At 39.8% G+C, this 22,088-nt stretch overlaps 1 protein-coding gene across 2 annotated transcripts in view; it reads right to left on the bottom strand.

The window, feature by feature from the left end:
• The window catches only part of pappaa (pregnancy-associated plasma protein A, pappalysin 1a), an 89,129-nt gene that overhangs the window by 18,123 nt on the left and 48,918 nt on the right, over nt 1–22,088 (bottom strand). The window contains exons 11-19 of one of the 2 annotated variants that reach the window (XM_079660139.1): nt 19,317–19,427; nt 18,499–18,634; nt 17,929–18,142; nt 14,572–14,746; nt 7,570–7,753; nt 6,933–7,134; nt 4,117–4,351; nt 3,367–3,514; nt 2,987–3,102 (exon numbers count right to left, since the gene is read on the bottom strand). In XM_079660139.1, coding sequence (XP_079516265.1) covers nt 2,987–3,102; nt 3,367–3,514; nt 4,117–4,351; nt 6,933–7,134; nt 7,570–7,753; nt 14,572–14,746; nt 17,929–18,142; nt 18,499–18,634; nt 19,317–19,427 — 1,521 coding nt within the window. The remainder of the gene's footprint in view (nt 1–2,986; nt 3,103–3,366; nt 3,515–4,116; nt 4,352–6,932; nt 7,135–7,569; nt 7,754–14,571; nt 14,747–17,928; nt 18,143–18,498; nt 18,635–19,316; nt 19,428–22,088) is intronic. The other variant, XM_079660140.1, reaches the window with a different exon arrangement.

The raw sequence follows: 22,088 nt of genomic DNA, 5'->3' as shown, positions 1-22,088 counted from the left end.
AGGCGTATACTGCAGTGCCGCCCAAAATCCCCGGCCGGAAGTCCCCGGAGTTAGGGACTGGCTTCAGTAGAAGCTGCTGGGACTCCCAGCAGCTTCTACTGAAGCCTTCAGAGTAAACGGCCAGAACGCCGACACTTCCTCATCTCCACCGTTCCCATGTTTTATTTTGTGATGTCATAAGTTAGTCTCTCTCCGTTTCTGCGCTGGGCTAATACTAATGCTAATAATGCAATGCGAGGATAATAAAATGGCGGCTTCACAAACGTTTTGGGGAATTTGACGGGGCGTGGTTTGCATTCCGCCCAGCCAATCAGACACAGGAATCTTTTTCTCCAAGTCTCTGCTCTCTAGCAGGGACTGAAAAGGGGGTAAAAAAGGTTCTCTAGAACTAATTTAGTCCCTGGGACTTTTTGGTGTGAACGCAACTAAATCGTAGTTCTCAGGAACCTTTGTGGGAAAAGTACTTGGTGTGAACGCGCCTATTAACTGTAGGTACATGAAAATACATACATGTGCACTGTTGTGGTGTTGTTTTCATATAGTGTATTTGTTAGGCGTAGGGGCAGTTATGAACAAAAAAAATGAGTTTACTCTTTTGTGAACAGCACAAGTATGACCCCAGACTTGGATAGTAGTGTGCATGATCAGAACTGTCATCCACCACAATGGACTGACTGACCTTAGATGGTTCATTTTCGTAAAACCCCCTGTGTCCCAATATCTGCCAAAATTGACTAGCTTTTCTTTTGTTGCTGCAAACTAAGGTATTTTTCATTTCAGTGCAGTCAGCAAATCAATGCAAAAAATAAAAGATGGGGGGTTGATGATGGAGAGAAAGAACAACATAGCATCTGAGGGCAACTGGAGTGTAGTCGTTTTACTACTGCGACATAGTACTGCATAGGAAGATCTTTGGTGTGCATGCACGTTTTCTCTGTATGGAGGGCGTTGATGGCTAGTCCCTATACGATGGAAGATTAAGCACATTATTTTTTCTTATAGGTGAAACTTTTTGCAACTACTGTACTTTTATTCTTTTTTCTCCCATGCAGTGTATGATGTCATCCAGAAACCCCTTTTCTTCCCCTCTCTCTCATTCTTTTTTTTCTCCCTCAGCAAGGCCGTAAATCATGATAATCCATGATCGTGGCCTGGCCTCACCCCTAACTACGTATAGGATCCTCACCCTCTGAAGCCTCCTCGGGCGCTGATACCACTTAAAAATAGATCCCTATCTCAGCGCCACCACAGACGAGGTCATGTCATGTAGAAAATGAATAATTCTGCAGCAAGCCCGACAGGGTAATTTTGCTGATAAAGGGGGAGGAGGGTGCGGGGGGGGGGGGGGGGGGGGGGGGATTGTTAGAGATAGAGGGATAGGAAAGAAAGAAGATGAGGAAGTGGAGGTAGGGAAACAAGGGAGAATTCTAAGTGGGTCACACTAAGAACCAAAATACAACTAGTTTAAAGGCAATTAATCAACATCACTTATTAAGGTGGGCAATGCTCACCTCCAACTCAGCAAAGTAGAACTAGAAAGTGTTCTTGGGGACATTAATCCTCTTTTAGACACTGTATAAAGAATCTCAACATAGAGGGGAGTTTAGAAGTATGTTATGATGTCTACTCCAACTTATTACTACAACTGTAAGCACATGTCATGATTGATATCTTTTTCCACCATAGCAACCTCCTGTTATTGTCTCTTAATACCCTTTCATGTCAGCCCTGTGCATTCCTTGTATCTTATATCTTAGACATATGCGTCTGTTGGACTTAACCCTTGGATATTTTGCTTCTAAATGTAATGTCTTACAAATGAAGGCACATTTCTCTCTGCTAATCATTTCACTGACTATTGGGAGAAAGCTGTGCGTGTGTTGGTGTGCACATGGTTAAGCACACAATATCATCAACAATTCTTCCTCTTCTGACCTCTTAACACTGGTGGATGTCTCACCCCACCACCCACACTACTTGACTTATCATGTGCTATTCACTGCCCCCAACAGCCTAGCTTCAGGTCTCAAATTACCACTGAGCACAAATCATATCAATTACACAAATCCATGAAAAACAGATCATTTCATGTCCACGTGGGCCAAGCCACCCCTCTCTCCCGACATCAACCACACAAAAGCTGCTGACTCGGTGTGACTGAAACAAAAACAAAAGGAGTTGTAGGGAGAAAAATGCAGTGCAAAATACAACGTGTTTCTTTACTTCTCTCTTTTCCTTCTCTGGTTGCAAATCTTGATGCTAAGATCTTTCTCTGACTCAACAGCTAAAAGGGTATTAAGTTGACAAAAACACTTAAAATAAATTGCACATCATTAACATTAATCAAGTTAAAAGGGGAGCGTGAAATTAGAAGAATAGGTGTAGTGTATACTCCTCCTAAATGACACCATAGGGGATGGGGTGGCTCTCAATGGCACTCCCACAGGGACAAGGTGTACTGTTCTGTGTTTAATGACCTTTGCCCAAAATAACCCCTAACTCCTGTATTTTGCTACATGTCAGTTTAAGCAAATAGTCATAATCAGTAACAGTCTGTAGCTATAAGGTATATCTAAATCAAGGTCATTAACCAGTGAGCGCCGTAGGTTCATTTCTGAAAATTGGAATTATTTAAGATGACAGGCACTGGAAACGGTTTTGCAAATTCTTCATAGAGTTAGAGTCAGTTCTGTATTGTGAAAACTTGAATGTACTCACAATACCTAAAAAATCTGCAAAGCATATTTGGGAATGAAGGAGGTAGTTGAAATTTCACATTGAGTGCGACAGCCTGTTTCCACAGAAAAGATACAAAATATATCACAAATGTTTGCAGGGTTGCCATGCTGGCATTTTGTATTGTGGTTAATAGACCCAGGATGTAGACACTATACATGAAATTCCTTACATGAGAGTTGTGGATCGCAGAGGTTTGTGAAGTGCGTCTAGAGCTGTGAGGTGGACACAAACTATCGTACAAACTTACCTTGACTTTGTGCGGGTTCCTCCAGTGCTCTTTAAGTACACTCTCTACCGTCATGTTGCTAGGGAGGATCACCACATCGGCGCTACTCTCTCTGCACGTCAGCTCACACTCCTCACCTGTGTGTGTGTGAGCAAGAGTTAGACAGACACTCAAAAAACAATAAAAGTATTAACAAAACACCACAAGATCAAAGGTATACTAAATAATATGTTTCCAATGTTTATGATATTGTGTGATATTTAAAGTGCTTGGTCACATTACAATGTTTTAAAATGTTGTTGACTCTCATTTGTAAATTAATAAAACAACAATGAAAGATGACATCAGCAGTACAAAAGACTGAATTCTTATGATACAACAGTACATGTGTGCATACTGACCTATGCCGTGTCCTCGCTTACAGGAGTACTGTAGGCTGTGATGGAGGTTTTGAGGTAAAGTACACTGGCCTTTGCTGTGTGGGCATAGGCGGAATGACCCTGTCCAGTTTCCATCCTTCCTACAGCGGATCACATTGAACGCAGCGCCCTGAAAACAACACATTTATTGACAGGCAAACAATTATACACTCACAATGACACGCAAATACAAGCAGCCCAAGGACATTGAGATGGCATCCCGTTGCAAAGGGGGAAATGTAATCCAATGTTTATCATGCATCCAACCCACAACGCCTTAGAGGCAGAACAGATTAAAAGGTGTATACATTTCAAAATGTCTGTGGCATCAAGACTATTCTGCAAATCAATAGCAATCTAATTAGCATGGCGTCAAATTGAGTAGGGTTAAGGGAGACAGGGAGAAATCAGGCAGGCAGAGACGAGCGTTTAGTCATTGAGGGCAGTGTAAGAAGTATCAGTCATGACAGTGAGTGCATTTGAGAAGAAAATATCTTCTCAATAATTCTGCATCTTATTATCAGCTACCATGACTGTATTATGCATTTTTGGTATTAGAAATTGTATTACGATTATATATTTCTAAACCATTATGCCACTGATAATAATCCACTGTAAGGATGCAAAGACGGGAGGAAAAAGAGAGAATGTCTACTTTGTATACACATGACAAAAAGAAGACATACAAATAGGTAAAGCAAGAATAGAACGAGAGGAAAGGGATGGACAGACCTGCTTGCATGGAGCGTGCAGCAGCCTCACCGTATGGGCAGAGCCTCCTGTGGCGGCGATAGCAGCATTACCGGCTGGATCAGAGCAGTTGAGTTTGCAAACGCTGTCAAAGCGGAAACCATCAGTACAGTGATAGGAGCCGTGGAAGATGGGAGGTGGGGGATCACAAGTCACCGGCTCGCATGCCCCCTCTAGCCAGCTGCCATCCTCTGTGCACTGCCTCTTAAACGCACGCCTGTAAAGAAGTGATTAACATTTAAAATTGTGGGTTTGGTGTTATTGAGGTTTTAATATATAGGTTCAGAAAATGTCTAAAAGGTCCCCTATTATATTGTTTTTCATCAATATATTACAGGTCTCAGATATACAGAGAACATGTCTCTGAAGTGTTTGGCTCGAAATACCAAACAGATCATTGTAGCATCCCATAAACCCCTCTGTTTCAGCCCTGTTTCAAAAGTGCTGATTCTGTGTCTGTTACTTTAGATGAAAATAAGGTGCCACTCCGAACGCCCCTCTGTGAGATATTTGGTTGAAAAGAACACAATAGGCGCTTTCACACCAAGTACTTTTCCCAGGAATAGTTCCCGGAACTTAATTCCCCGGAACTCTTTAATTCCTGAAATATTCTAGTAGATCGTTTTCACACCGGAATAAGTCCCTGAGGGAGGATTACGCAAATGAAGCCGCTGACGTCACTTCTTCTTCTTCTTCTGCTTTGGGTTTACTGGCAGGCCGCAAACAACTTCACAGCGTACACTGCCACCCGAAGTCCCGGGTAAATCGCGATATTTGCGGGAATATCTCCGCAATGGAGCGAGCTTAAGTTTCACTTTTTATTGTGTGATATAGCCCAGCGCAACACCTTCGTCACACATGTTGCCACTTGTTTGTAACATTTACATTTATATATTCTTTTTATATAAAATTACAAGACTGATTCTTATTATTACATTATATGCTTATTGTGCTCATGAGATTGCTATGACTATAGAATAAATAGACACAATCACTAATCCCAGGTTCTGATGGGTTAGATACCAACGAGGGGAATAGTCAGAAGAAAGTTTAGCTTGCAATATTGAAAGTAGCAAGGTCGAGTGCAGAGACTGAGAGAACACAAAGAGGTAGTCAGAACAGCACATCGCACCGGCCTTGACTTTGTATGGGAGCCGCGCTCCCCCGCAAAGCTAGGAAGCAACATGATGGTTTCCCACTATATCTGAAGAAACGTTAGAGAAAACTAATTAGTATGATGGAGCCAGAGTAGGGAGGGACTTCCACAGGCCGGCCGAATGCTGATTGGAGGATCGTGTTGCCAAGATTGGAGTCTGCGCACCAACCAAAGAGAACCAAGTCTAAACCATGGTATCTCTTCAGCTAGTCTTGACCAATCACAAATGTACGGGCAACGCCCTGTGTAATAACATGTATTGTCGCACGAGGTTCGAGGCTCTTGACGGATTTGGTGGTTACAGATTACAGCTTTGATTCCCAAAGACGTGATGAGTCCTTGGCCAAGTGATATATATATTTTGCTCTCTTTACAATACATAGTTAAACTTAGAAGTTGTCTGTCTTTTCTGGAATTCTGAACCCAACATTTGTAATCTGTTCTAGAAAAAATTAGTGTTGTTAGGATTTCAAGAAGCATATAGAACAAACAATGGATGTATTCCATGAACATTTATCCATGCTGAAAGTAGATTTAGATGTTTTAGGAGTGAGAGAGAGATTATTATCTAATAAATACATTCAATGAAGCATTGCATGAAGTCTGTTGATGATCAGAGACTGTTGTTGGGGCTGCATAAACGCTTTTTAATTTAGATTTGGTAGGCAAACCATGCAAGCCAACCCGATGGTCAGCAAGGTTCATGTTTTAATAGCATTTTTACAAGAAAAACGCCAAGGCGAGCCTATCATGTGAAAAAAATTGCTTAGACCTCAGAGAGTTAAACTTAGGCCTGCAACCATAGTTTTACTGTATTTTGTTTTGAAAATCCACAGCGGAGATTTGTGTCGTACTACATGCGGTGTATTTTGCATATCTCTCAGTAGCCAGCGATCTGTGAGTCTGTTGGCTCGGACATAAACTCCTTAATAAATGTAGTCTATATTTCATAAGAGGTATAAAGCCTGTGAGCATTTTAAATCGCATTTGAACTAAATGCTTATATAAGCTGTAGTTGTATTTGTATTGTTGATTTATTGTGTGAACGAGGCAATATAGAGAAGGTTAAGCTGTCATTACTATGCTATTATGTACTGTTGGAGTGGTTAGCAGGCCTATTGTTTTTGGATATGTGTTTTTTTATTGGTTAAGTGGTCCTTGGTATGAAAAAGTTGCGCTAGTGGATAATCAACGGGGGGAGCCTCGCTGCGGGGGAATTATACAGGTGGCCAGTCCACCCCTGAATTTTTTTTTGGCACACGTTATTATTAATTATAATTTTAAAAAATTGATAAAAAATGTTTTTATTTTTTTTATTTAGAATTTGTATTTTGTAATCATCTCGTGACCCCCACTCGGGAACCCCTGCTCTATAGGAGGAGATTCAGGTGATAAGGTGGGGGGGTGTTACCTTGGTTGGTTATTGGCTAATGGTAACACAAGCCAAAATCCCGTTATGACATCATAAAGTGGCGAAAATCTGATCAGCTGATTTTTAGACAGATTTTTATATAAATGGAGCAAATCTTTTTTCCTGAAACTTTAAGAATCTCTTAACGCAGAGGGGACACATGAAAAGACATGAACATTTGGATTTTGGATAATCGGGGACCTTTAAAACAAAAAATCTAATGTTCTTTACCTCTTAGGTTTGTTGGTGACATGGTAGCCTGGCTTGCACTTGTACTTGCAGAGCGATCCCACTTTGAGGCCTGTCTCATTGCAGCGCTTGGTCTGCAGCACAGCGTTGGGTACAGGAGGGGGGGCTGGGCAGCGGAGCTCACAAAGAGCCTCTGGGAAGGACCAGAGGCCGTCCTCCAGGCAGGTAAGGGTGTTGTTTGTACCTGAGGAGAAAGGGGTATAGAGGAAATTGGAGAAACAAATTGAATTGGTTAATAAATTGGAATCAAAGTAGGATAAAGAAAAAATTAAGCTGATGGACAATTAAGAGACTGAAATGAAAGTAAATAAGATAATTAGAAAAAAACGTGTAACCCTGACATTCAGTTAAGAAAGTGTTAAGTTCGGTATTAAAAAATCTTTGATGAAGCTCATGGCAAAATTGTTCATAAAGATGTAAAAATAAATGTGCATCAAAGACCATTTATTCATGAAAATATAGAACTTATCAGGGTGATAGGGTATTAACATTGAAATGTAACAGTTATCCGAAAATAATCATCTGTTAACCTTTCAATCTAATATCATGGACTCCAAAGGTATCAACCTGAACATAAATGTCCTTTCTTTGTATGGGCTTGCTCCACTTTGCATCTCACCTACAAGCTGGGCAGGTTCTCGACACTGAAAGGTGATCTTCTTGCCATAGGTGGTGCCTTCAGGGAACTTGAAATGGGCAGGATGGACATGGTATTTGTCTGGCATACCACAGTCCACAGGCTCGCATGAGACCTGTTTGTTCCACTTCCCATTTGCACATGTAATAGTCACTGTAGAGTCCGACTGGAAAAGAAGACGTGATCAAATGAGTGTCAGATGTGTAGGCAAAATTGGCTATATGCATGAGAGTGCTTTGACACAAATATTATTTTGCGCATTAACAGATTGATGTCCCAGACATATTATTTAAATTTAATATGTCAGTTTACCTGACAAAAAAGGACTATAGCAATTCAGCACATACTCCATCAAGTTTCCAATCAGTATAGGTAATAATGCCTGATCAGGCTTGGTTTACAGTATTTCAGTAAGCCTCACAGGCTATCCAGCAGCTCAATAACTGCTGATAGCATTTGAAAGGTCAATTCATGCAACTCAGACATGTGATATCCAACAACTGCACAATCAGCCTTAACACAAAACAGATTGACAACAGAGAGGAGAAAAGGGATCTTCCACAGCTGGAGTTACAACCTCTGTAGAAGTATCATCTTTATGAGTATCTGTGTAATCGTGATTCTAAGAAAGTGGTTATATTCAATGAAAGGTTGACATTTATTACATGTGATTCTTAAACCAAACACAAATTATTGTTAAGTAATGCCATGCAATCAAACACATAACATGGAAAAAACTAAGTAAGGCACATCATTGGAGACAGAATACTGCTATACTGCTAAGGCAGTTTTCTCTAAAGTTAGCTAATATAAATAATGTCTTGGTAACTGCAGGTAACTTAGTGATGGACAGAAGTTAATTAAAAAAGCTGTTGTTAACATCAAAATACAACTTTTCCAATGCTTTTTGGGATAACTGTAGAACACTGAGGAAATCCAAACGTAGGGAGAACATAACAAATCTGCAAGAAATGGACACTGTGAGAACCTGGTATAAAAAATGAACATCCACTAAATTCACAATAATTGAAACAAGGCCCTCCATGTTACTGCTGAAAGCTGTGACACGGCAATGTGTCACTGAGGCTTGCTAGGGCCACACTTCTTGCATTAACAATTCCTGATCAGCAATGATGAGAAGATTGTGAACAGAACATAACATTTAGGATTAGGGATTTGATGGTTTACTGTCCCTGGAAACAGAAATGGCAACTAGACTTTTTCCAAAACATTTCAAAATGACAATCTGTTATATCTGACCTTTTTTGACCAGAGAGACTTCCTATACGTAAGTGAGATATGAGACCAAAATGGGAAGCCACTCTATTATCCAAACCTCAGCTGTTTTCATCCTCTGCCATTGAATAACAGCATGCACTCAAGAGGAATGCTTAAATTGATATCTGGGCCAAGAAACCTCACAACAAAGCTGTAAGAGCTCAATCATTTTGACTTTTTCCCCTTAGAAAAAAAAGTAGGGAAACCTGTGTTTTCACCATGAATTACAGTCTACCCCAGTTATGGTTGACCTTAATTATCCACATTGTTTTAAAGAGTGTCCAAACATTAAGACCACACAAGCTGGACTTAGTTAATTTTACATATCTATTGCTTAATTTTATTCTCTCTCTTTCCATGTATTTCTATCTTTCATCTTGATTCCATTATATGATACTGCATAACAGTATCAAGTTCCCTTAAAGTAAATATGCTCCTTTCATATTTGGATATCCAACAAAAGTAAAATATGCATCGCATGTGAGTGCCTGGTGAAAAATGACTGGCTGTAGAGTTGAATGAGTCAATCGTGATGGGAGGTTGTGAACAAAGTCTGCATGGAAGAAATGTGGAAGGATCCATTTAGTGTTAATGTGCTGACTGTAAATATGTGTGCAAATGGAATGTTAAGTACGTTTGTGAAATGGGTGTATGCGTGTGTTCAGTTACAAGTTTTGCCCAACGTGGGTGTGCAAAAGTGTGGTTAAATGAATAGAGAGACGGATGCACACGCACAGGAACACATTTACATTTACGTACATCTGCAATGAGTTGTTTTCACATTTAATCAAGCATGTATTCCCAAGTGCTTGAATGGTATAAATGATTGTATTCATGTGTGTGTACTGTGTGTGTAGATGTGTGGGAATTTTCCTTCCTGTAAAATAATTTACAGCTGACTATTTCTCTTACAGAAGCAATTTAACAACCTTTGGCTATGATGCCTAATTCAAGCAGATTAACAGACAAATGAACCGACAGACTGTCAGGCTCTTCCTTTATTGCTTCAGCTTGAATGGCATTCACATTAGGATGTAGAAAAAGTATAGCAATAACACAGAGTTGAACATTGTTAAGTAGATTTATGACATTAGTGCTCCTTAGGTGATTAAGTATAATTTAGTATTGTTTAGTCCTCATGGAAAAGCCCTTATGAAACAGTGCTGGAGAAAATAAAATGTAGCTTTACTTAGAAGCAGAGGTTTTGTTTGCCTGTTGCCTGAAAGAAATGTGGAAAAGAATTCGTTGAAAACAGTGAAGTGCGGTTCGGTGATACCAAGAATTGAACAGTACTCAGAAGCAGACATGCTTCTAGGTACATACAATTCTTGGTGTGTTCATTTAAAACGATTCATTTTGTTAACCACGTCAGCCTATACAGATTGAACTTGTGTTTCAAACCACCATCATAAAGCTTATGTTATGAGTGGATTAACTCATTGAGTAAAGAAAATGTACAATTAACCAAACTTTTAAAGAGTCCAACTATGTTCACATTGTTGATACAACCGAAGGTTACCCACAATTTCTTTGAGCAGACATGGAGTGAAAGGATTGCCCTAATGCTCTGACTACACCACACTGAAATGTGTATCCACATGCTCTTCCAATCAGGAGAGGCCTGGCTATATCAGAGAGCAGTCACATCCTAACTCAACAGGGTGACAATGTTAAAGGGCTCTTCCTTTGCTATAAAAATGTAGGATTACTCACAAAGATTTCCATTCCACGATCTCACTGCACTGGGGGAAGGAAAGGTAGCAAGATGACCTTAAAGTGGAGCAGAGTTTAAGGGGTCTTTAGCTCCTATAATGGGCCACCATTTTTGAAACATGTTTAGTATATAACTAAATGAACAACTGACATCGGGAGACACTATTACAAACATGTTACTGTTTCTGAATCTTGAATCTTGGAAATCTAGTTTTTTCCCTCAACTTTAAATACTCAAGACTAATAATACAATGTTTAAAGTTATAGCAAAACATCCTAAGGTATTTCATTGGTTCACTACTTCACTTCCTAGCTAGGAAGCATGTAAGCCTGAGATAAGGTCTAATAGTTTAACTACAGTATATCTCTGTGGCCAGTGCCTTGATGAAGGTTGATTTCTAGAGTATTTATATTACACTTCCTTAAATCCTTTGGACTGGGAGATAATTGGAGCACACAGGAAGAAAAAGCATGCATAAGAACATCATGACGTCTGCAATTGGGTGGCCATAAAACACGGAGGGACAGTAAAAGTCTTTATCTGCGCTGGCTGACTGCCAACTGAAATTAATAGGATCAAAAATAATATGCTCATTACCGTATAGCCCTTTCATTTATATTGAATGTATTGGCTGAAATGTAACAGGAGTTGTTTTATAAATGTGTGTAACATTTTCACCCCTGCTTTGATAATATCTAAAGAGGGTGTTTAGGTCATTAAAAGAAAGTGGATGGGCGATCATGTATTTGGCAGGTAATTGGGGTTTGATGGTGCTATGGTGACAGTTGTAAAGCACATAGGCCTATAGAGCCTGTTAAAGGAACATTCTATGTGAAATAAAAAACCCTCTTTTTCAGTGCCAGCACTCAGTGTTCCCAATTTTAAAGAGAGAGAAAGATAGGAGAAACAGACAGCAATGAAACAAACATATACAAATCAAGCAAGTGAGCGAAACAGATTTGTTCTGAAGATAACATTATCTAAGAAGGTGGTATTCCCAGAACCGCTTTGACATCACTGAAACAAGAATGTAATTGGCTAATGAAAGGAGACAAGATTGTGCTTCACGCTGCACTTTTCAACCCTGGTGTGTGTGTGTGTGTGTGTGTGTGTGTGTGTGTGTGTGTGTGTGTGTGTGTGTGTGTGTGTGTGTGTGTGTGTGTGTGTGTGTGTGTGTGTGTGTGTGTGTGTGTGTGTGTGTGTGTGTGTGTGTGTGTGTGTGTGTGTGTGTGTGTGTGTGTGTGTGTGTGTGTGTGTGTGTGTGTGTGTGTGTGTTTATATGTGTGTATATGTGCGTGCATGCATGGGTCTACAGTAAGTACTTGTGTGTTTTAAAAAGAAGGGAAGAAAATTGTGGTATGACTGTTTCTGTATTACATTTTGTTTTACATGGGGTTATCAACTATCATCTCATGTGCTCAAGAGATGATATGAGATGTACCCCGAGAATCATGGACAGATCGATTGACTACTGGCCCTTTAACTAATTATAATGACTTTTCGACAGGAAGCACATTTTCTTTATATCATCTTAAATGGAAGTGCCCACTATTTCTTTCAAATCTTGAATGCACTAATTGCCCAATTCTGTCTTGCAGTTGTACAGTTAATACGGTATTAGCCAACAGGGTTATACTGCTGGCAATAAAACCTGCTTCAAAATGTTGCATTCTACTCAGAAAATAATTTAAGTAGATATTCAAAATGAAGGTTTGCAGTGAACAGAACTTAAGTGTATGGTAGAAGGTGCTCAGTGAGGCTGTTTCTGCCCCTGGAGGGACATGCAACTGTTAAAATAATTTCCCAAAATGTTGTTTCGGGATAAAAGTCTGGACATAAAATGGATCAACAAGCTAGTAATACAAAGCACTCATGCTATGATGGACAGGGCAGGTTAAAAAAGGAGTGGATTCTGTTATGGTAATTATAAACATTATTCAGTCTGCACATCAAGTTCGAAGCATCATATTTTTTTGCCAGTGGCTTGCCAACTGAGAGCAGTGATTTACTTGTCCTTACTGACATTACATCGCTGAGCTTAAAATTATTCCAGAGCTAAGGGAGATGATTTAGGGATTTTTGGCAGAACATTATTATTTTTAAATGAATCACAAAACTGCCTTTGATAATATACCAAGAAAACTGACAAGATGCCTTTTAATTTAATGAATGGATGCAAAAAGTTATTCATAAATGCTTTGTCCTCTCAATACCTTTGAACAGTCAGTCATCATTTGGTCATTTGCAAACACCAACATTTGATATTTGGCACAGCTTTACTTTGTTTACTATTCTCTCCTGCCCTTCCTACCTCCCTCTGTACTTTCCTGCCTCTCCCTCTCTGAAAAGCATAATTTATAACTAAATGAAATGACGTTGATGAATAGCCACAATAGTGCAATGTCAATCAAAATCTGATGCAATTAGAAGTTTGTGCACACTCAGTGGGGAACTATTATTAAAGTGTGTGCATGTACGAATGTGGATGTGAAAGTGCTTCCGTGCATGTACATGCGCACACACTTATTTCATTTTGAAGATACAGCAATGTGTAAGTTCCTTAAAAGAGCCATTTCAGTGGAAGACAGAGCGACAGATAAACGATTTCAGCGTTTTTTGAAACCTTCCAATTAGGACATGTTACAGTTCCTGGAAACAGCCAGGTGAAAGATGAGAGAAAGAACACATCGTTAGGGTAAGAATCCTGACCAAATACCAACAAAAAAAACTCCTCCCTCTCTTTTGCTCTGTAAAACTCTTCTCTCTGACTTTCAAACACATCTCCACAGTTCCAGACTGAAATACATATAAAAACAACATGTTCCTTGTTCTCTGAACCTCCCATCTCTCTGAGGGAGCATTAATAGAATGTCTTGCAGACTTCTTTACAGAGCCGTGGAGAAGGATAAAGAGTTTATATGGCCTTAACAGCAGCTTGGCCTCTATCCAAAAGGTTTACGATGCGGTGTCAACTACCCTGTTTGTTTGTTTACTTGTGGTGTGCATGCATCTGTGTGTATATTGTATCTGTCCGCATCTGTGTCCTGTTTGTGCAGGAGATTGTCTCTGTATGTGTGTTGGTATCGACATGAAAGCATTTAATGTTTGCTGCTGTGAGAGAGCAGTAGCACATATCTGCCCTATAACAGGGACTTCAATGTGTGCAAAATGAGCAGGGATGGAGAGAGGGAGGGAGAGGGAGCAGACACTATGCGATGATGTCATCGTCCCGGTGGAGTAACGGTAAAAAGTGACTGTTTGAGGTGATGGTGCAGCAGCATGCTCAGCAAGAGACTAAACACTATTATGTCTTTGCTTGTACGGAATATATGGGTGGTGTGTGTGTGTGTGTGTGTGTGTGTGTGTGTGTGTGTGTGTGTGTGTGTGTGTATGTGTGTGTATGTGTGTGTGTGTGTGTGTGTGTGTGTGTGTGTGTGTGTGTGTGTGTGTGTGTGTGTGTGTGTGTGTGTGTGTGTGTGTGTGTGTGTGTGTGTGTGTGTGTGTGTGTGTGTGTGTGTGTGTGTGTGTGTGTGCGTGTGTGTGTGTGTGCATGTGTGTGTGCGTGCGTGTGCGTGTGTGTCTGTGTGTGCGTGTGTGTGTGTGTGTAGCAAGCCAGCAAGAGGAGGAGACTGGGGCGTCTCCACTCCTCGTTGCAGCACTCATCTACCTGGATGTTCATGATGTCATCCTCCCTGTAGGCTTGCCGTGCCGAGCTTAGTTTTTGCAAGAACAAAATAAATGCAGAGATTAAGAGGAGAGCCGAAAGAAAGCGTGTTTGCACTTCTCTCCTATGGCCATAGGTGTACTTGCATCAATACATGTTCATGTGTGCATTCACAGATGCATGTTTGCAGGCATGTTCTCGTATGCTGTAGAAATGGTTTTGCACTTAAGCGTTTGCATGTGTACATTTAAGCACTCATATGGCTCTATGTGCACGGAGCTCTCTGACTGCTGTGTGTGTTCACACATGTGTGTAGGAGGGTGTTTACCTGGCTCTTGATGATGTCATCGTCCTGGTGGACTTGCAGGACGTATCCAGAGTTGCAGTAGATGGTGCAGCGGTCTCCATTGTAGAAGTGGCGGCCAGGGCTACTACACTTGAGCTCTGCATTGCGGATTAAGGGTTCCTGGCAGTCAATGGCTTCGCACGAATAATGTACACAACTGCGAGAGAGAAAGTGAGAGAGGAAGAGCGAGAGAAAGAGAAAAATAAACTAAAAACCACATTTAAAGTTACAACCGACATACATTTTGTGTATATAATAACACTGCAGACACTCAAACATGGAATCAGTCACACATTTGCTTGCACACAGACAAGCATTGAGTCAACCACATCCATCCATCAATGACTGTTTAACATATCAAATCAATAAACCACATGGAGAAAATATTGCCATATTATGCTATGCGCATGAAAGGGGTGTATGCGCACACACACGGCAAAGTGTAGTTTGTGAATTAAGAGCGACAGGATAGATTATGTGTGGGCTACAATGGCAGAGTTTGGCCACAGCTTTATGTTGGTAGCCTGATGGAGAAGGCATTTAATGCTCTTGGAAGGCTTGGATGCCCAAGGCACCTTTTTTAAACAGTCCAAATTCTACAGTATAGGGTTCCCTTATGAAGCTGACGAAGAAAGAGGGGAGAAAGAAAAAAGGGAAAGGTATGGGGCACAGAGAGGATGAAAGAAAATACAGGTCAGGAGAAACATTGTTAAACGTGCTTCTGCAAGAATGGAATCTCCATTTATTGTGGCTTTTTTTCGCCATTTGTTTTTGTGCAATATTTCACTTAACTATGCTTTTGGCTAAAACCATGAAGTATACAAACCTTTTATGCAGCTGGGTTATTGCTTATGTTGCTTTGAACTTTGCCTTAAAGGAATGCAATATAAACATAAAAAAAGCTCCCAGAGAAATTCTAAGATTAGATTTCAAATGTTCATGTTGACAACATGCTAGTTCAATAGGTGAAGACCGTTTGTATACCACAAAGTAGCAGTTCCTTACTTTTAGGCTTTTTGAGGACAAACTAGGGAAGCCTAAGCCTCCTCTGTGGCCACTTTGGCTTGGAACAAAATCTCTTTGTGGTTTCGTGCTAGTCACTTCGGAATTTCTGGCATACAGTAAATTACAATCAACTACCTGTAAAACTATCCTCCTCCCCTGTGAATGAGAAGTACAGCAAACAGCAAAAATAGTAAGGTATTTATGACAAAAATAAGAAAAAAAACTTACAAAAACAGAACTCCAACCATTCTCCATGTATTAAGAGGTGATACGTGATGAACAAATTGTGAAAAAGACAAGCATGGAACATAAAACTGAGTCATGTTAATAGCTCCTGTTGTTAACAACTCAGGGAAAAAGGGATGTGGTGTTTTGTAGAGGCATAAGTATTACGGGAAATGTGCTGCTCAGCCCTGAAGAATGAGAGAGTGAAAGCTAGAGCAGGAGGCACAAAAAGGGTAGAATGAAGGAGAAAGAGATGGCAAACATTTAGAGGAAACCAAAGATGAAATGAAAGTAAAGAATGAGAAGACAGCATGGGATAACATGCTAGGAAGAGGAGAAGGTGGGAGATCGGGAAAGCGGGAGAAGGAATGGGAATAACGGAGGAATTGGAGACAGGTATAATCTGAATGTTTTTTAGTTAAATTTAAGTCAATAAAGGAGAAGAAACAGAAAAATGAAATAGACAAAGAGGACGATCCAGGATTCTTTACTTATGTTGTAAGGCGATTTGGGTAAATAATACCTGATCCTAATACTGAGTAATCATTTTCAGCTTGTGGCGTGTTCAAGTCCAAACTCTTGAAGATAAGTGGGCATATCTTGTTGACTTGCAATCATGAAGTAACACTTGTTTTCACAAGTCTCTGGAAATTAGATGAAGTGGAGAACATTTTAAAGAAAAAGAAAAAAGATACTGAGTACTCGGAGTAATCTGTGTGTGTGTGGTAACAATGATTTCCTGGCTGGTGCAGATACACAGCAGTTGTAATTCTATTTAGGTGCTCTTGGGTGTCTCACTGGCAAACAACAAAAGCAACAAACAGCTCTATCTCTCTGCACAGACCTCCTACCATCCATTCTTTGTGTATTGTGGTGTTTATTAGTGCATTTCTTGTTGAAAGGGTTGGGAGCATCATCAATATGAATTGTGTCATGCATGACAGTGGTGTGGAAATTGGCAAATTGTGACTCCTTGTGTGTGTGGTCTGGTTTAACTACATTTGTGAGGAATGAATTACATCATATTTTCAGTAGTTTAAATTAAAGGAGACTCAAAACATGTGCATTTTCTTCGCTGAAAAGGTGTTCATTTTGTGTCATGGTCTTGCCAACAGCTATTGCAAATGGTTTCAATAACTGTTAAGGGCTCTTAATATAAATTATATCATCCTTATTTATTCCCTTGTTTAAATGCTAGCTGAATAGTTTTATCACACACAGAGAACCTGGTCTACCTTTAGGTAAGCACTTTTGATGCCTGATTGACAAGTCATTTTTTTATCTAACTATTTAGAGTAGGGAAAAATGGAGACTGACAACCTCATTGTAGTGCTGAACAAGGCAGAATGCACTTCAGCCAAACTCAATACAAACAAACCGGGGTGGTGAACAAGATTTAGCGCTGGAGGCAGCGACATGGCAGCTCTATTGTTGGAAATTTGCGGAGATCAGCAACAGGTCTAAATTAATTGCAATTTTCCAGTGATATAATATTTGTTACCGAGAACATTTCACTGTTATAGTTGTGGCTTTGGGCTGACCTCTAACATTAAACAGCTTGTTGGTATAATCAATTAAAGCATGCCTCTCCCTCTCCCTGGCACAAAAACACACAGCTCTCAGCATCTCTTGCCTCTTTTCATTTTGTGTGAATGGAATCCTTAAATTTTGTTGGGTGAGCATATGTAGTATGTCCTCCTCTTCGCATTAGAGAAGACATTTGTTGGTCGAGGTCTTACTATCTGGAAGTTGCTTGCCTGAAAGACTGGAAGTATTTTACTAATTAAACCTGATACTTATTTGGTTCTCAATATTGTAATTCTACTACTTCCACTTCTGTCCACTCTGTGTATACAGCTCCTAATAGATGTCTGACTATCCTTAAAGAGCTATCCCTTCTCTATTACTCTTCTATTTTTGGGGGAGTTTTCTTTATTGGCGTTGGAAGGCGAAGGTAGTGTAAGCATGTGTCCGGGTTTGGCTGCTTGCCCTTGTAGATGTGTGCACATAATCATATGATTTCATAGGCATGTCTTTTGATGTGATGTGTGTGTAACATGTGTAGACCTTATGTTCACTAGTGTTCTATCTCCCTTTTCTCAGCCTCACCTCTGGCCTGTCGGGTTGTAGATCTCATTGCTCTGGCAACCGCTTATCGTGATGGGATCGAAGGACTGGAAGGAGCGGAGGCCAACTCCGGAGATGGCAACAAGGCGAGAGGCAAACATGACCAGGATAGCCTTGGTGTGGTAAAAGGCCACTGACAGGTCATGGCTCACCGGGATCACCAAAGGGTTGGTGCGGCAGCTCAGACGCCAATCACCTGTGGAGAAGATATTTGGGGTTGAAAAGAGACAGAGAGAAAAGTGTATTGAGATTGAGGTGAGAAAATTAGGGGATCAATCACAGTTTAAAAGGAATTACAGGGGCAATCTTCAAAAGTAAAGCAGGATAGAAGAAAAGGCTAAACGAGGGGAACCCTAACCCTAGCTCGAAAGACTAATGAGAGTGACATGTGCTTAAGGGAGTTTGTTTCTAATAGATTTTAGCTTGAATTTATTTGGTAACAACTTTTTAGTAAGTAACAGTAGGTCAAGCTCATTTAAGCAAAATTAGCAATCTGACGCTGAAGGTGAAGCAAATTGGTAGCAAACTCAAAATACAGAAGACAGCTCTCACCCAGACTATGGATACCATCCTTGGTGTCTACCAGCTGAACAGTGATGTTACACTGAGTCTGATCAAGGTAGCCAGTGCCATCTGCAGCCAGATGTATAATCACTGCTGCTGCCACCATGGGATGAGAGAAGTGGGCCTGAATGAAAGAAAACAAAGTATAAAGTTAAGCACACATTTTCTGTATCCCCCTAGATGTTTTATACTTTTCTTTTTGTTATTGACCCATGTTTCATGCATCATATATGCTGTCAAATTACTACATTATTCTATTATATGATGCCATGGAGATATAATACATATCATGGTGTCCCAACATAATTTGAATTATATTTTTACCTTGAAAAAACTGAAATGTTTGATTTATTAAATGTATTATGAGATTAACAGATCTCACATAAATGTATTAGGTAAATTGAAAGCAATACAAATAAAGTCGTTGAACTTAATAGTATTGCTTTACATATTATACATATACATATTAATGCACACATATATTATAATACATTTAATCAAATCCAAAGTTTTTGTTTTTTCAGTGTATATTAGAACAATGTTGTGATCAATATGGTAGATTGAAATACCTTTTAGTATAAATAACTATGAATTTCCAGTAATATATGGCTTTCTACTGAATTAATCATCTTGACCAGAAATGTGGAACATCATTAATCATGGAAACCACTAATAAATCTTTTTTTTTCTGTAGAACACATTGTGGACATTTATTGTCGAGTGATATTTAAATCCATTATTACCAGTCTATGTATGTTCAATATTCACTGCACAAAAATGCATCATTCTATTCAGTTAGACCTTACCTTGAGCAAATAGTTCTGATATCCATATTGAGTATTATGAGCCTCGCGACAGGGGAACCACGCATACTGGGACACTCCGTCTGATAGGTCAAACACCTTGGACTGACATGTCTAGGGACACATAAGAATGGAAAAGGGAATTAAGTCATTTTGTATGCCTTATATCTTACTCAAACATGTTTTGTTTCGCACTTGTAGGCCCACATTTGTTTAAATCAATAACCATTAAGAAGCAGATTTAAATGTGGAAAAAAAGGACATTTAGAATATTTTTTTCAACTTACAACATTTCTATAAAAAGCTGTTGACAGTTATCATTGTTAAACTGCCTACTGTGTTTATAACCATAATATACAGTACCACACCTCAACATTTAAGAACAATATTTAAAGTAGCAGGCTCAGAAGATAACATGCTAAAATAAAAACAAATAAAGAGCATTGGCTATATATATAACCAAGAGGTTTTTTTCATTTACCTATATACAAGTGTGAGAATTGTCTTGGCCTTAAATGTGTGACCCCTGTTTTCTAACTGTCAGCTGTTCGTCAGCTGTATGGCCTGACATACAGCTGACATGCATTCTGTGCAGTACTGTTTGTTTGTGTCTTGTCAACAAACCCGGCAACCCATCATGTGCCGAGCAGCCCGTATCCCCCCCTACTTCTTGACTTTGATTCTCACTCGTACCAGTGTCTCTTGTTTTTGTGTACTCACCTAATACTGGCTTTTAAAACCCTGTAATGCCACACCTGCCCACTAGAAGCCCTCAGAGAGTTTGAATGATTCAACTCAGCACCTTAATTTGTCACCTGGATCGCTCAGCAGTACTGCATTTACTCAGAAGGTAAAATCTTTAGATTTTGACAAATCCGTTTGATTTTGTCCCGATATTTACATTGTAGAAATTAGGATCGGCAACATTTACTCAACACTGCAACCTTAAAAAGCAGTCTGTGTGTCCAGTCATTATAAATTATACTGTATGATGGAAAAGTAACCTCATTACTGTGGCTTTGTTGACATACAGTACAGTAGACAAAAGTGATCCCCTTATATGATTTGTGACCTCACCTCATTACATTTGTATGATTTTCAGAAAGATAGGGGGAGAATGTCAAGAAAAACGGAAAAATATAAATGAACACTGGTTAAAAAAAAACAGTTAAGCAATATATAACACAGAGAAAGGGGAGAGAGGGCACATACCCAAGGACGGTGAGTTTCGCCCGCTGCCCTGAGCTAGTGAAATAAGACACCGGTAACATGAGAGTTTTGCTAGAGAGGCTACTGTAAAATCCTGCCACAGTGGAAAACTGGCCAGACCAGCTATATGTCTATATCTGTCCCCTGGATCTGTTTACGTGACCTTTCTGCTCAAAGCTGAAGTAGCAGAAATGAAAAATGCAGGTGACAAACATCTGAGATCAGTTGCCATGGGATTTTATCCTAACTTGAGGGCAGCAGTGTTTCCATTTTGTATTCACCAGAAAAACAAAGTTATTTGCTAAATGTGTATGAAGCAGTACACAGTAACTCACTTTAAGGTTTATTTTTACTGTATTAAGCATACCAGAGTCAACATTGTTTTCTAGCCTAACTCTGACTTGAGTCAGCACAGACTAACCAATATGATTAAAAGGGGCCTTAAAATGCTGATGATTTGGTGTCAAAAAGAGCTGGTTTCCATGGCTACCTTTTTTATGGCAGAAGGTGACAAAACCCTTTCCATGTGCAAACTGATGACTTATTCATGTACACACAGGTGGCACTATAGCTTCCAACACCCATCCTCCCCTCATCCTTTCCCCATCATCTTCTGGTGTGGTTTTCTAACAACCCCCTGTTCAAGACAGACAAACACTGCGTGGCTTTCCGAAGCCCCTGCACTCAAGCAAACACCCCTGTAAAGTATCACACTAGTAGGAGGCAATTCACAAGTCTCCAATGGCTCACTACACTTCCTCCAACCTATTCCCCATGCAATGGCGAAAGTCAAAGCACTCTAAATAGATTTGTCATTGATTTGATTAAGTCATTAAAAAGAGGGGCTGAGGGTGGTGATGGTAATTCCCGTTAACGCCCATCCAGCACTTAACCAAGCAAGGTTACTTTGGTTCCACACATTCAGATGTTATCCATTTACTACATAACCATTCATCAATACCTATATCATTTTCAGGGTCAACATGGAATAGGGCAGCACACATTGGGTGAAAGCCTGAGTACACTCTGGACATGTTGCCAGTTTATCACAGGGCTGACACAAAGAGTCAGACCATTATTGTTACTCACTTTTACACCAAAGGGTTTTGCCAATTAAGCTAACCCACAAGCCTAGGGCTTAAAGAGGAAATTAGAATACCATGTTAAAACCAAAGCAAGGACGGGAAGAACATGCAACCTCCAAAGGCCCGAGGCCTTGGAGATGAGATTTTACATTTTATTTTCAAAATCTTAAAAGGACTTCAGCAAAGCTTATCCTCCTAAATGCGTCAGTGTCTTCTAATCCAACTTTTTTCAAGAACAAACCAGCATGCTAGATCAGGTCATATTTATTGTGTGTTCAAACAAATATTTTTTTGTTGTTAGATATTAGAATAAAGATGTCACTGTAAATTAGCTTATGGACAATCGTTAAATGAACCAAACTCTTCTTTGCCAGAAGAGCTACAAATTAGAAACCTTTGCACAGCATTTCACTAAACCTGAAACAATAAAAAGCTTATTTAGGATTTAATACCTTTAAATTACAGAACATCATTACACATT

This window comes from Notothenia rossii (genome assembly GCF_949606895.1).
Source record: "Notothenia rossii genome assembly, chromosome: 11".
Classification (NCBI taxonomy): domain Eukaryota; kingdom Metazoa; phylum Chordata; class Actinopteri; order Perciformes; family Nototheniidae; genus Notothenia; species Notothenia rossii.
This window is presented reverse-complemented; position numbering and strand designations above follow the sequence as displayed.